The sequence below is a fragment of the Phycodurus eques genome, chromosome 11, assembly GCF_024500275.1.
Source record: "Phycodurus eques isolate BA_2022a chromosome 11, UOR_Pequ_1.1, whole genome shotgun sequence".
In the NCBI taxonomy this organism is placed as follows: Eukaryota; Metazoa; Chordata; class Actinopteri; order Syngnathiformes; family Syngnathidae; genus Phycodurus; species Phycodurus eques.
Window position 1 is genome coordinate 22,679,709 of NC_084535.1, and position 16,754 is coordinate 22,696,462.

General features: G+C 40.3%; 1 protein-coding gene across 1 annotated transcript in view; it reads right to left on the reverse strand.

Annotated features, from left to right (window-relative positions):
* Positions 1–545, reverse strand: part of LOC133410138 (cilia- and flagella-associated protein 46) — an 87,356-nt gene extending 86,811 nt beyond the window's left edge. The window contains exons 1-2 of the mRNA XM_061690915.1: positions 443–545; positions 48–104 (exon numbers count right to left, since the gene is read on the reverse strand). Coding sequence (XP_061546899.1) covers positions 48–96 — 49 coding nt within the window. The 5' untranslated portion in view covers positions 97–104; positions 443–545. The remainder of the gene's footprint in view (positions 1–47; positions 105–442) is intronic.
* Positions 546–16,754: the final 16,209 nt, after the last annotated feature.

The window sequence follows — 16,754 nt, forward strand, 5'->3', positions numbered from 1 at the left end:
CTTCCATAATGCATTTTAACCGTAAGTGAGCTGGCAGGAACACAAACCTTGTTTCTTCCTGGCCTTGGCCAAATACTGGATGACATCCAGGTCCATATTTGTGTCTGTTTGCAGAGCATGCAATGTAACAGCAGACCAAAAACAGATTTTCAAGTATTTTCTCTATTCTCTCAACAATCATAGGTGACTTTCATGGTCGCTAAACAAAAGTACACTAAGTATAATGCTTGAATATTGAATTGAAAGACGCCAGCTAGCGTCACTTCCTAATCTGATTATGCTGATTCAGCTCTTATTCTTACATTTCAAAAAACATCAAAATTCGATTATAGTGAAGAATGTTATTGTAAGAATACAATTGTTGGCGCTAGTAGTAAGCTAATTAAAACGTAAACAATGCGGATAACTAGTTAGTTCGTCAAACGTAAAATATTGAAAATACCTGTGTGGCAGAATTTAAGTAGGAAAGTGTATTTACTTTAAATCGTATACGAGATGTTTTTTTTTATTCCCCCCCAATTTTGTGTCGATCAACGCTGTGCTGATTTTAGTGTCGCTTAAAGTTTGTGTGTGTTGCTGAGCAACAGAGTCTGTCCTACGGGAAGCAAAGAAAGACAAAACTGTCTCACATATCTCAATCGCTTTCTTACTCCCGTCTCTCGTAAACTCAGGGAGCTCCGTCTGTCTAGCTGTGTGTGTGGGAGACAAATTTGTAATGGTATTCTATAGTGGGATATGTAGAGATGTTTCCAGTTCTGTAAAAGGTTTAAAAAATTATATTGAAAATAATAATTAGAAGAAAAAATAAATTAAAAACTATCCTTCTGTCCCCTGATTTACTTTGCAATTCCAGCTGAATGACTTGTTTGAAAGAAGTATGTTATAGGCGACAGTATCATGTTGCTAAAGACAATTTTATTGGGAAGTGTTTACTGGCTTATGCTGTAAAATAGGCCATTTAATGTGCCAAATTAAAAGGTAGAAGTAGGGAGTCTGTAGGTTTTTAGAAAAAAAAATCATAATAATTGGTCTGGTGTATTCATTGAATTTAGCTCATTAGATGAAGATGATGGAATTATTATACCACTGAATTAAACCTAACATAGGAGCTCATCTGTCACAAAGATGAACCATTTCCACTGCACTGTCTATTAATTGGCACTAAATATACTGTATGTAACATTTTCTTTGGTAACTATTGAATGCTCCTGAGTCTGAAATTAGTGTATACTGACAATATTGGTGGATTTTGATGGCCTCAGTAATATCAATTATGGCCAGGGCTGGTTCTGGCTTGGAAAAAAAACAATTAGTTGCTCAGTCCGCAGCACATAGATGGTCCTAAATCATTATGATTATGCTTTTAAAATGAAAAATGTGTTTTCCCATCGCTCATTATGTCACAAGCATACACCTGTTCTGCAGCATAACTGTTCAATAGCTACACTGTGAAGAAGCTAAGAGTGCTCCAGCATATGTTACAGCAGAGCCTCACTGAAAAGTGAGAGATGTTTTCCAAAATGGTTTGTTGAACGGGATCAAGCAACCAGAACACAACCAGAAAATTTGACTTACAAGGCTAAAGCAACACATTTGAAAAAACAGATGCACACCGAGGTATAAAACAAATACAAATAATGCACCATTTTGTAGGTTACTCATTACCTTCCAGATATAAACTGAAACAAACCTCCAGGAAGCTGATGCGACTGTGTTTCACTGCAGGGGTTCTCATTATTATTATGCAGTTAAATTAGCAGGATAAAACACAAATTTACTATGCCACAATGAAGCAATTCTAGTGGCAATTAATGCTGAAATGTCGCAATGAAGTCGTTATGTGGAATAAAAATGACAAAAATCATAAAGAGCATGTTGGTATGATAGAGCTTTACTTACAGAACAGGATACTACTGTAAACTCACAAAGGATAAAGTTCCACTGTGTTTTACCACAGTGTGTCTAAATGTAACTCAATGGCCCTGGTTTCTAAAAGAACATAATATCTTTTTTTTTATCAGCATTGTCTGAAATGAACTATATGTACAGTGTGCACCACTCATCTATAATATAGCAATGTCATGTGAAAATTAAGTTAGCAGAATAACCACTTTTGCGTTATCTGACCCCTATAGCTGGTTCACTTTCACCTCTGCTTATTATACTCCATATTCCTATAATGTTGAATTAGCGGGATAAACTAACTCATAGTTTACCTGCCAAACCTTCATTAATAATTGAATGGTTTGTACACATGCACAAGAACGGTATCAGCCAAACAGTAATTACATCTTCTTCTTCTGTCTTATATAGAACATTTAGTGCATGCCTTCATACATGCAAAATGTATTGTCTCTACTCAAATAATAAGAATATGTTTTGCTCACTTACTCTAAGACCAAACAATGTCTCTCGTAATTCCATGATTAATAAGAACAAATACTAAAAATTCATACTTAAAAGCAATATTTACAATGGCATTTAAAAAGTAGCTTCCAGTGGCTTTTGCTATTGGGCTTCCCCCAACAACTCTGAAGAATTGATTATTTTAAACCACTATATGAAAACTAATAAACAATATCATGGTTGTTGTCACGAGTAGATTAAGACTGGACCCAAGAGGAGGCAGAGGCTGAGAGGTTTTGATGAAAAGTTTATTGAAAAGGGGAATGCAGATAGTCCTTGAGATGTGCTGGCGGGTTGTTGAGGCAGAGAACATGCGGCAGGCAGTGACGAGGACAGGCGGCTGGCTTGGCGGCGTGCTGGCAGAAATCCAATTGGTGAGAGACACGGAGGAAACACTGAGGACAAGGAAAAACACGGATGTCAGAAAGATGACTAGGAATTGCGTAGCTTACTTGTACCCGTTGTACCGCAGGAGACGCTTCAATACTCTGCAGAGGATTTCCGGGGTCAGGCAGGCTTGAATGCAGGTGGTAACAAGGGCTGATTGGTGACAGGCGCGTGGCCGAGGAAGTGCTGGAAAGAGAAAGGGGAGGGGAGAGAGAGAGGGTGCAAAGCAACAATAGTACTGCAAGGCAGCTCATGACAGTTGTTCACTGAAAAAGACATGATCTGAGGCTAACGACAAGACTCAAGGCCTATAAATATGCTTAACCCTTAAACTCAGACACTCATCACATACAACTTAAGCCCGCCGCAAAATGAGCGACGAGGTCTAAGCGTGCGGGGCTTCCGCAACTAGTTTTCAAGAGTGACCGACTGTAACCTCTGGTTTGACTGTGATTAAAAATTTTAATTGCTGGTCCACAGAGTCGCAGATGCAACAGTCAACCAAAAATGCCCATTAGCTTTTATCAAAAAAAGTAGGTTTTCAGGTATTAAGTGTAAGCGAGTTCCAGTCGCCTGGTGGCCACTGCAGCTCCGTCAAGCTGTACCAATACAAGTATATTTACTATACATAGCTATTGTGTTTTAAAATAATACATAACTACATTTATAATCTCATATGAACCTGTGGCTATAAAGCAAAGCACGTACAGTCTCTGTTACTAAAATGCACGGATGCAGACAGCAAATCGATCATGACCACAAACCTCTTGAAATATCCACACGCTCACCTTATTTTAGCCAGTTTTTTTTTTTTTTTACTTTGTGGCCAGCCGCTTCTTCCTTGACAATAGCACGTTTATATAGCACGTTTTTTTTTTGGGGTTCTATGAAAAATAATACAGTACCGTATATTGTATGTGGAGTCTCAAACCCGAGGTCACAGCTTTTCCGTGACAGCGCGTTGGTCGATGTGAGGTGCTCAATTGACTGCCGTGCGGCAAAGAGTTACCAACTGTTATGTATTTTTCTGATAGTCCATTTCAGGGGCTTTTGGCCACCTCGCTTGGTGTGTGGCGTGCTTTTTTCTTCATTTAACATGGCTTGCACGCAACCCACAACTAGTAATTCATTAATTTCACTAGTGAAAAAACAAAAGCAGCGCTACTGTACGTGCTCTTTTCCTTATCTTTAAATATATATTATCTTAATACAAACCTCTCAGAAATATAAAAAATATATACTGTATATGTAATTTAAACCACACGTAGAGGTACAAAATGAGGAACTGATGGATCCGAACTTAATTTGCATAACCATCCACACATAATATGTAATTTGAATTGAATTTAAAACAGAGACAAGAGTGGGGAAAAGGCACAGTGAACTGGGTATAATTACTTTAATATGAATGACACCCCAAGTAGATAGACTCTGACTACAAACCGCCACTGATTGGATTGTGAGCCTGAGGCTAAATTATAAACTCTACCTTACCCAGGGGCACAGTTCAAATTATGTATTATGTGATTAGTGGCTATGCCCCACAAGTAGGATGTGAACTAGAGGTGAAAGAGGAATTCTGGAAGGAGCGAGACGAAATTGTTCTGAGCATCCCAGACAGAGAGAGAGTCATGATTGGTGCAGATTGTAATGGACATGTTGGTGAAGGAAATAGGGGTAATGAAGAAGTGATGGGTAAGTACGGCATCAAGGAAAGGAACTTGGAGGGACAGATGGTGGTAGACTTTGCAAAAAGGATGCAAATGGCTGTAGTGAACACTTTTTTCCAGAAGAGGCAGGAACATAGGGTGACCTACAAGAGCGGCGGGAGAAGCACGCAGGTGGATTACATCTTGTGCAGACGATGTAATCTGAAGGAGGTTACCGACTGTAAGGTAGTGGTAGGGGAGAGTGTGGCTAGACAGCATAGGATGGTGGTGTGTAAAATGACTCTGGTGGTGGGGAGGAAGATTAGAAAGACAAAGGCAGAGCAGTGAACCATGTGGTGGAAGCTGAGACAGGACGAGTGTTGTGCAGCTTTTCGGGAAGAGGTGAGACAGGCTCCCGGTGGACAGGAGGAGCTTCCAGAAGACTGGACCACCGCAGCCAAGGTGATCAGAGAGGCAGGCAGGAGAGTACTTGGTGTATCTTCTGGCAGGAAAGGCGAGAAGAAGACTTGGTGGTGGAACCTCACAGTACAGGAAATCATACAAGGAAAAAAGGTTAGCTAAGAAGAAGTGGGACAATGAGAGGATTGAGGAGAGGTGGAAGGAATACATTGAGATGCGACATAGGGCAAAGGTACAGGTGGCAAAGGACAAACAAGAGGCATATGATGACACGTATGCCAGGTTGGACACTAAATAAGGAGAAACGGATCTATACAGGTTGACCAGACAGAGGGATAGAGATGGGAAGGATGTGCAGCAGGTTAGGGTGATTAAGGATAGAGATGTAAAAATGTTTACTGGTGCCAGTAGTGTGCTAGATAGATGGAAAGAATACTTTGAGGAGTTGATGAATGAGGAAAATGAGAGAGAAGGGAGAGTAGAAGAGGCAAGTGTGGTGGACCAGGAAGTGGCAATGATTAGTAAGGGGGGAGTTAGAAAAGCATTAAAGAGGATGAAAAATGGAAAGGCAGTTGGTCCTGATGACATTCCTGTGGAGGTATGGAAGCATCTAGGAGAGGTGGCTGTGGAGTTTTTGACCAGCTTGTTCAACAGAATTCTAGCGGGTGAGAAGATGCTTGAGGAATGGAGGAAAAGTGTGCTGGTGCTAATTTTTAAGAACAAGGGTGATATGCAGAGCTGTGGGAACTTTAGAGGAATAAAGTTGATGAAGTTATGGGAAAGAGTAGTGGAGACTAGACTCAGGACAGAAGTGAGTATTTGCGAGCAACAGTATGGTTTCATGCCTAGAAAGAGTACCACAGATGCATTATTTGCCTTGAGGGTGTTGATGGAAAAGTACAGAGAAGGTCAGAAGGAGCTACATTGTATCTTTGTAGATCTAGAAAAAGCCTATGACAGAGTATCCAGAGAGGAACTGTGGTACTGCATGCGGAAGTCTGGAGTGGCAGAGAAGTATGTTAGAATAATACAGGACATATACGACGGCAGCAGAACAGTGGTGAGGTGTGCTGTAGGTGTGACAGACGAATTTAAGGTGGGACTGCATCAGGGATCAGTTTATAAAACAGTGGTGAGGCCAGCCATGATGTACAGATTAGAGACAGTGGCACTGAAGAGACAACAAGAAGCAGAGCTGGAGGTGGCAGAAATGAAGATGTTGAGGTTCGCTCTCGGAGTGACCAGGTTGGATAAAATTAGAAATGATCTTATCAGAGGGACAGCCAAGGTTCGATGTTTTGGAGACAAAGTTAGAGAGAGCAGACGTCGATGGTTTGGACATGTCCAGAGGAGAAATAGTGAGTATATTGGTAGAAGGATGATGAAGATGGAGCTGCCAGGCAAGAGAGCAAGAGGAAGACCAAAGAGAAGGTTGATGGATATCAGGAGGGAAGACATGAGGGCAGTTGGTGTTCGAGAGGAGGATGCAGGAGATAGGTTTACATGGAAAAGGATGACGCGCTGTGGCGACCCGTAAAGGGACAGGCCGAAAGGAAAAGAAGAAGAAGATGGAGATGTGAGTGTTCAGTTTCCCCTTCAGAATGTTTGCCGTCCGATGCTCGTAATTAGCGGTCAAATATTTGCACACAGATTATTTATAGTGCATTGGCATTTTAGCTGAGTTACTATTGGAGTTTATTTATGCCCATTAAATCATGTGCAGATTGTATCCTTGAATATTGCGTTGTACCGTAAGTGCTTCTGTTGTGTGTAAAGGTTTGTATGTACTCTTGCATGTCCAGGCTTTTAAATCATACAACAAACTGATTTATCTGTCATTTCATCACAGTATAACAAAAGAAAGAAAAACATTCCAGTCAAGACCCTGGGAGGGGATATTGATAAACTAATTGATGGCATTGGTGGGACGAATGACATTGCTATTTGGCGAAGTTTTGTTTTAACTTTGTGATGGACTTCGCGTTAGTGTTCACTTTTAAAATTCTTTGATTCAGGCAGATATTTTGGACACCATATTTCATTACCAATGTCTCTAAGAGGATGAGGACTACTGAACATTCTCTCACTCTCCCATAGACTTGATAGTATTTATTTATTTATTTTTTACATTTTGTTCATAAAATTATCCTCTATAGATCCCCAGAGGGGAAGCTCAAGTGTTACAACAGTAAGGGATAAAGCATCAACAGCACCAGAAAAAAGATGAAAAAAATAAAATGAATAAAAAAAGTCAGAGTCTGGCGAATGTCTATTGAGCCTCATTGGTTACACTGTCATTGGAGCTGATGGATGCTCCTGGTTTGTTTGCCATTGGGGATGGGTGTTGCATTTGATAGCACCCTGGAAACATACTTAGCACTAACTGACATGATTCAAAATCCCTTTAGATAAGCCGTTTAAACAAAATTAAAACAGCACTTGCTGTATCAAATGTGATGCATAAATTGTACTCAAATCATGGAAATTATAAAAATTTGACATAGATTTGATTTTACAGTGGCAGCACAGTGGTTGTTAGCACGTTTGCCTCACAGTATGGAGGTGTATAGACTTTGCATATTCATATGTAGTATTCGCATGGATTCTTTCTGTGTATTCAGGCTTGTTCCCACATTCCAAAAACAGCCCAAAGTCAGCTGAAATAGGCTCAAGTTATTCCTGACCCTAATGAAGACAAGTGGTGTATAAAACGGATGGATGAATGAATATCCAAATTTTTTAAGAACTTTTGTATTCAACTATCAGACTGGTATGCCTTTAAACACGACACAAGCAGAAGAAGTAGTAGCTTGCTGCGCGTTAGCTATTATAAGCCATTTTAAACAATTTACATCTTGTCTCTGGTAAACTGTCTTCTCCTACAAAGCTCAAAAACATTTTCACAGTGAAAATAATTTCCTATTTGGAAAAACATATATATGCATTCAGTCCAGTACAATTTAAAAAAAGTTCTATCCATCCATCCATTTTCAACACCGCTTATCCTGGTTAGGGTCGCGGGATGCTGGAGCCTATCCCAGCTGACTTCGGGCGAAAGGCAGACTACACCCTGAACTGGTCGCCAGTCAGTCGCAGGGCACATATAGACACGGACGACCATTTGCACTCACATTCACACTGTCACTGAGTGGGAACTGAACCCACGCTGCCCGCACCAAAGTCAGGCAAGTGTACCACTATACCATCAGTGACTACGTATGTTCTAACTGCAGTGAATTTTTTTTTACTATTGGAAGTGATTTATTTGTGTCACTTTACTTATGACAGGTCAAGCAGCAAAACTGTGTGGTCTATATTAACAGACCCAGAAGGCTCCTGCATGCCAATAGTGAAGTTTCCATTGTGATTGCTGTGACTGTCATGTGAATGGATTGACAGTGTTAAGCTATTCCAACACCGCCATCCCCAAATTATCCTCTCAGCATCAGAAGGGCCTGCGAATCAGTTGTGATTAGCCACACAACGGTTGCCCCGCTGACAGCCATCAATAAGCCACTTAACAGACACCCGCTGGTTGAAACCTTGGCTCCCATCTATTGCTGCCTGACTTTGGTCCAAGTCTTTGGACAGTGACGGAGAGTTTATGACTTTGCCTTTCTCCAACTTCACAATGCATTTTATTTTAAATAAGTCCACGTGTTGCCCGAAGATATCTGGGATAGGCTCTAGCACGCCCATGACCCTAGTGAGGATAAGCGGTATGTAAAATGAATGAATGAATATAAAATTAAAAACAGGATTTTTCCATTGGTAGCACTGGACCATGCATGATGTAATCTTGGCATACTGTAGCTTCGTATGAAATAAACATTGAGGGTGACTCAAGTTATATCTGCAAAATACTTTACCATGAATATGAAGTTTGTCTGCAACAAGCAGTGGCTGACTAAAAAACTTATAATTATTTTATATGATTTTAAAAGACATCTTGGAAATGTTCAAATTAAAGCAAAGCATAACAGGCATGCACGTGTTTACATGTATTTTGTTGTTTTACTTTTCATAATTGCTGTAATTAAATGAATGTAACAGCAGGATAACTTTAACTTAATATCAACATAATGGGGTGTTTGGTGAAGGAAAAAACAAGGAGTGTGATTTGAATATAAAACGTTTATTTGTTATGAAACGAGCAGAACGTGAATTTAGTAAAGATCTAGCTGCTTTCAAAATTAAATAAAATTGCAACTAAATACTTTAGTTTGACCGTTACACAACTTTAAATCTGTATAATTGTGGGCAAAGGAGATAATGGACATCAACGCCTGAATGGCACCAGTTCGCTTCTGGGAATAGTCTTTTCGCGACGTAATCCAACTCAGAAGGTCCTGAAAATGGAGTGCATTTTTTTCCAAGCAAAAATACACACAAATTCAACAAAAAGAGTGCTTAGTCTGCTGTGACGAGACTACTACCACTACACCGCCTGGAGTGGTCCATGCAATTATACGGAGAGAAACATTCTTAAATTGTTGGACTATTTGCTCAAGCAGATGTTCACAAAGAGGTGAACCTTGCCCCCCCCATCTTTGCTTGAGAACAACTGAGAGAGAGATGAGGGAGTTTCATGAGACTTGAAGGATATCTACCGTAATTTAGTTGTTTGTAAAGGTGAACAACTGAGCCTTTTGGGATGCCCCTTTTAGGTACACACAAGGGCCAAGAAGATATAAATTTTTCCGAACTTTATAATTTGAAGGTCCCACGTAGTACAGATGACATAGTTCACGTGATTAAAATGTTTATCTCGTAATATTTTATTTTTTCCCTTTTTGTCACTCTTTGACCTCAGCTACCTACAGTATGCTCTCACTACTTGGGTATTTTTTGAATTGATACATTATATTGCTTTGACAGGAGAAAACACTAAATGTTTGCAAATCAGTTCAACATTAAACTCGTCAGAGCACTGTCAGAGAGAATCTGGCTAATTATCTGACCTCTGACCCAGACTACTTTTAAACATCATGTATTATATTTCTTTTAATTGCTGTTGTGCAAAAAAACAACAAAGTTTGAAAGACATTGTGGTTTGTAGCCCAGTGGAGAACAACCTGTCCTGACCTGCTCCAAGTCTAGCTACACAGCAGGATAATAGGCCCTCAATGTACACATTTGATGTGTAATTCAAACAAATACAAAGAGTAAATCGTAGAGTCCAAAAATGCAGATTAACAGGAAGGCAGGCATGATATGTCTCTTAGGCAGGGTTGACCAGTATGTAAGACGAGTACTAGTCTAACTTCATTTCTCAGTAGCGTGGTCGTAGTATCACTGTTTTCAACATAAAATAGCTTTTCAGTAGCAAAGCTACTTTTGTGATCGCATAGCGGTAGCGCGGTAGCGTGGTACCATTCACAGACATTACATTTTCCCAGGCACTTGTACACCTTAAAGTTGAACTGAACTATTGTCATGTTTTGTTTCTAAACACATTCAGTATGTTTGGAGGTAAGTGCTGAAAACATGTAAAGACTGAGAACAATATAGTACTGAATTGTTGAGATATAGCTTAAGCCTGTTTTCCTTCCTCTCTTTTTGGGGCATACCTCAATACTAACCCTGTGATGGCAAAAACTATGTAGCATGAGGGCTATCCATCCATCCATCTTCTGTACCGCTTTATCCTCACAAGGGTCAAAGGCAAGCTGGAGCCTATCCCAGCCATCTTTGGGCGAGAGGCGGGGTACACCCTGAACTGGTCGCCAGCCAATCGCAGGGCACATATAAACAAACAACCATTCACACTTACATTCACACCTAAGGGCAATTTCGAATCTTCAATCAACCTACCATGCATGTTTTTTGGGATGCGAGAGGAAACCGGAGTGCCCGGAGAAAAGCCACGCAGGCATGGGGAGAAGATGCAAACTCCACACAGGCGGGGCTGGGATTTGAACCCCGGTCCTCAGAACTGTGAGGCAGAAGTGCTAACCAGTCGGCTACTGTGCCACCAGCATGAGGCCCTCCCCCAATAAATAAACACCAAATGCCCTTATTCCATGCAGTGGCCATTTGGCGGAGTTACCACTTCCTCATCCTTTTAACCTCAACCCATGACAACCAGAATAGCGTGCAATTGGTCATCAAGCCATGTTCACAACTTGAAAAAAATACTTCTTCCCTGAAATGTAATATGTTTTTGTCATATCCTTTTTTGTTTGCTTGTTTCCTGTGTGGAATTTTCTGTTGTGTTGCAGTCCCTGTGTGCTGGTCAGTGGGAGGGAGTCTCCCGCGATGCAGCTGCTGGTGATTTGTCATCAGCAGTGTATTTAAGCATGGGAGACGCAGAAAGAAAATGCTGAGAAATTGTACTTTGCCTGTTGCCATTGCCTTGCAACTTTTGTTACATTCTTGCGAATTCCCACGTTCATTCCATCCAGTCACTCGGTATTTTTGTCTGCTGTTTTTCTAGTAAGTACTACTGTGTTTTTCTGTTCTTGTTTCTCTTCCTTGTGTAGGTTAGTGTTTGTTCTCTGAGTTTCCTTTTCCTCCTGTGGCTCCCCATCCAAAAAAGATGGTTGACCTTCTGTGACGTTCCTTTCTGTTAATAGTAGTTTTTTTCACGTCACAGCTCCCTTTGTTGAATAAAGTCTGTAAACCTGCCTCTTCTGTTGTTTTGCTTTGGGGTCCAAATATATTATTTGACGCAGCCGTAACAGTTTTGTGTTATTTGGGCTACAGTGTCTTGCCCTCTGGCCTCACACTCGTTGTGAAGCAGCTGCAAACCGAAAGGGATTTGCCGCTCTGTGGCCCATTGCCAGCCCGACAGTGGTGAGAGAAGCCGCCGGAGGTCCGGCACAACATTGTTACGACTGTCAGCCTGACAGTAACCGGCTGCACGTCGAGGGGCGAGGCGGAGGTGGGGAAAAAAATTCATCCAGTGGGGCTAGTGCACGTCCGGTGGCGGCTTATGGTGCACGCTTTCGGAACGACAGAAACACGTTGTCCTGCTAAATTGCAAAGGAGGAAAAATGATCCTGGCACCGTGACTTATGGTCATTATGACTTATGGTCAGAGGCTTCTTCTCTGCAGCCCGTGAGAGCCAGTGCAATGTGGGTCGCTTGGAATTCTTCTCTCTGCTTAAGAGCTATTAGAGAAGGCACTTATTTGATTGACAGCTGAAAGTTCAGAGGACATGGGCTTTTTTTAGAGCATTTAGCAACACACCCACAGCGTTTGCAGGCTAAAAGAATGTCTCAATTCTTGACAACTCCCTGTGTGGAGTTTACATGTTCTCCCTGTGCCTTTGTGAGTTTTCTCCGAGTACTCCGCTTTTCTCCCAATTCTTAAAACCATACAATCCCAATTCCAATGAAGTTGGGATGTTGTGTTAAACATAAATAAAAACAGAATACAATGATTTGCAAATCATGTTCAACCTATATATAATTGAATACACTACAAAGATAATATATCTAATGTTCAAACTGATAAACTTTGTTTTTAGCAAATAATCATTAACTTAGAATTTTATGGCTGATACACGCTGCAAAAAAGAATGAGAAAGTTGAGGAATCCTCAGGACTGAGGACATTAATTGTTGAAGCTTTTTGGTGGAATTCTTTCCCATTCTTGCTTGATGTACAGCTTCAGCTGTTCAACAGTCCGGGGTCTCCGTTGTCGTATTTTACGCTTCATAATTTGCCACACATTTTCAATGGGACACAGCGTCCACAATTTCCAAAAACAATTTGAAATGTGGACTCGTCAGACCACAGAACACTTTTCCACTTTGCATCAGTCCATCTTAGATGAGCTCGGGCCCAGAGAAGCTGGCGGTGTTTCTGGGTGTTGTTGATAAATGGTTTTTGCTTTGTATTGTAAAGTTTCAAGTTGCACTTAAGGATGTAGCGCCGAACTGTATTTACTGACATTGGTTTTCTGAAGTGTTCTTGAGCCCATGTGGTGATATCCTTTACACATTGTCGGTTTTTGATGGAGTGCCGCCTGAGGGATTGAAGGTCACGGGCATTTAATGTTGGTTTTCAGCCTTACCGCTTACATGCAGTGATTTCTCCAGATTCTCTGAACCTTTTGATGATATTATGGACCGTAGATGATGAAATCCCTAACTTCCTTGCAATTGTACGTTGAGGAACATTGTCCTTAAACTGCTCGACTATTTTCTTACATACTTGTTCACAAAGAGGTGAACCTCGCCACATTTTTGTTCGTGAATGACTGAGCAATTCAGGGAAGCTCTTTTTATACCCAATCATGGCACCCACCTGTTCCCAATTAGCCTGTGGGATGTTCCAAACAGGTGTTTGATGAGCATTCCTCAACTTTCTCAGTCTTTTTTGCCACCTGTCCCAGCTTTTTTGGAATGTGTTGCAGCCATAAAATTCTAAGTTAATGATTATTTGCTAAAAACAATGAAGTTCATCAGTTTGAACATTAAATATCTTGTCTTTGTAGTGTATTCAATTAAATACAGATCGAACATGATTTGCAAATCAGTGTATTCTGTTTTTATTTGTTTAACACAATGCCTCAACTTAATTGGAAATGGGGTTATACATGGTAGGCTGATTGAAGACTCTCACTTGCCCATAAGGGTGAATCATTATTTGTTTATATGTACCCTGCAATTGGCTGGCGACCAGTTCAGGGTGTACCCCACCTCTCGCCCAAAGTCAGCAAGGATTGGTTCCGTCATGCCCATGACCCTAGTGAGGCTAAGCGGTATGTAAAATGGGTGGATGGAAATCGATGTCTTACTTTCTGTAAAAGTCAATCTATCAATCTGTAAACTTTCCATCTCCATATTTCAACATGCACACACAAACACACACACATGCACACTGACACCATAAGAGAGAGGAAAAATTAAAAGACAGAAGATGAGACTGAAAACTATAATGTTGAGTGATGTTATTCAGAAGTATTCTTTTTGCTGATCATCTTTACAAAACTAAATTGATATAATGTGGAATACCGGTATTTAAATACCTTGATATTTGATACCTATACAAAAAGGTACATCAAATAGGAGAATGATTGAATAATAAACAATTTTTGTTGAGAACACTGTGCGTTATAAAAAATGGATGGATGTTCAGTTGATAGTAACAACACAGTGCCATCACTGTGATAGTAGTAGCAGGATTATTAGATTTTATAATTCAGTCTTAATTCATACCCCAATAGTGCAATTACATTTTAAAATGTTTTTCTTTCAGAGGCTCTATCCAACTGAAGTAGTTTTGATGTTAACTACTTTTGTCAATTAATTTTTAGTGTAGTTGAGCTACATTAAATGTGGAATAACTTGTAGCCTTGCTCACTCACATTTTACAAGTAGGTTGCCCAACAGTGCCTTTAGAATTGTTTAACCTTTTTCACAGTTCATGAAGCTTTTGTTTCACCAGACTGAATGGCACAGATGAGGGCATTTCCCTCTCAATTCACAACCCTATTGAGGGAAACACTTTATGTAAGGCCACAGATGGCTATTATGCGTCTGAATGTCGATCCCTTGTGAGCCAAGCCTTCAAGTTCAATTTAATGCAGACTCTCCTCATCTCCTCCTATACAGTAACCCTTCTAAGTCTTATTGTGTTTTACTGTCCCCCTCGCTCATTTCAACATTCTCCATAGCAGTCGCTCAGTTTGTTCTTTTGAGTAGCCTGAGTCTGAGGCTCAACATAGCCTGATAAGGAAACGTCTCCCTCGTTTTCAGCATGTTTTCAATGACTATCAAACTCAATGTTTTGTACACTAAAGACCGTTATAAAGACATGTTGCTACAAAGCATTTGAACCTGATCCGGACCACACATATTTTCTGTGGACATGTCCACTTTTGGACCTACAAACAGCGCTTCACAGGCATTTTCCAGTTGGCCTTGCCAGGTGCATTTCTTAGGTCCCGTGTTTTATGCATGGGCTCAGAGTACCATCTTGGGCAAGATTTTCAGTCACTATAGATGTAACATCAGACAAACTAGATCAATCAACAATCGATCAATTGTGGTGTAATGTACAACCCCTAATCCAATGAATTTGGGATGTTGTGTTAAACATAAATAAAAACAGAATACAATGATTTGCAAATCATGTTCAACCTATATTTAATTGACTACACTTCAAAGACAAGATATTTAGTGTTAATGTTATTTAATGTTTTTAATGCAACTCAGTTGCAACTAATAACATCAAGTGTACAAAATTTTAGACACTTAAAAAAATTCCGAAACAAAATCATAAATGGGCGGCACGGTGACCGACGGGTTAGAGCGTCCCCCACACAGTTCTGAGGACCGGGGTTCAATCTCTGGCCCCGCCTGTGTGGAGTTTGCATGTTCTCCCCGTGCCTGCGTGGGTTTTCTTCGGGCACTCTGGTTTCCTCCCACATCCCAAAAACATGCTAGGTTAATTGAAGACTCTAAATTGAGAAAAAAAAAAAAAAAAAAAATTACGTGGCTGAAATTAATCCAGTAAATTATCCATTAAACTTATCTTAATGTAGACACCAGCGTTGAGAGGACATTGTAAGTTTTGCTTCTTAAAATCTGAGAAGAACTTAAAGGGCTTAAACCTGTAATGTGGTCTGAAAAGCCCAAACATTAAGTTGCATGTATGGTCAAAATGGATGATGGACAAAAACGGACTGATTGACAAAGCTGTTTCCCACAAAAAGGTTAAAACAATATTCATTTATAACACTCAAACTATTTACCATCAGCAAGGTATTTACTTAGGGCCACAATAGAAAATGGAAGGATGAGTAATATATAGGATGTGAACAGCCTCTCTTCAAGGAACAACAGCTGTGAAGAAATCAGACTGGACACGCTTCTACCTCAAAGCCTATTCAATTAACTTTTTTTTTTTTCTTGCCGTTGTGCTGCAGTAGGTGACATCACAGATGTTCTCAGTGTCACTTACAATGAGAAAGCAATGTTTTGTGCAAATGCCAGTGGCAACTCTTCAGTGGAGCAGTGCTGCATGAGTCACAAAATATATATAACACCTTGTTAAAAGCATATATTGCCATATTGCTGCAGTCGCTGTGTTTTTTAAGTATTTGTTAGCTCTACAACTGTTGTAATTTGGATTGTGTTCCACATTTCTAATGCTGCCTGTGTTTGTAAGTCTCATTAGCAGGTCCCAGGCTGGGCACGCCAGAAAGAGCAGCACAATGGCCATTCAATTGATGCAGTGTGTACTTTTTAGCATTAACGATGCCTTCACAGATATGCAAGTTACCCATGCCTTGGGCACTAACACACCCCCATACCATCACAGATGCAATATTTTGACCTTTGTGCATATAATAATCCAGATGGTCCTTCTCCTCTTTGGCCTGGAGGACACAACGTCAGTGATTTCCCAAAACAATTTAAAATGTGGACTTGTCAGACCACAATACACTTTTCCACTTTGTGTCACTCCATCTCATATGACTTCAGGCACAGAGAATCCTGTGTTTCCGGGTGCTGTTGATATATATTTATTTTTTGCTTTGCATGGTCGCATTTTAACTTGTATTTGTAGATGTAGCGACAACCCGTGTTTACTGACAATGGTATTACGTGGCAATATTCTTTACACAATAATGCCAGTTTTTAAAGCAGTGCCGACTGAATATATAAAGAGCAAAATAAGCGTAATTGTTCATTTTTACAGTCGTCTCAGCTTTTTTAGCTCATTGGCTCTGAACCTTTTCAGACACAGCCATTCCTCAAGTGGCTTTTTGCCTTTTTGGAAGTCAAACTGACAGCAGCATCTAACAGCCCTTTATAAGCCAAACCTGCAACAAGCTGCTACTTTAAGCAGTCCCACAAGACGTGCTCTATCAATACCTGCAGCAATTCTTCATATTATTTCTTTCTTCACAACTAAAAGCTTTTATTTGCTCTAGCT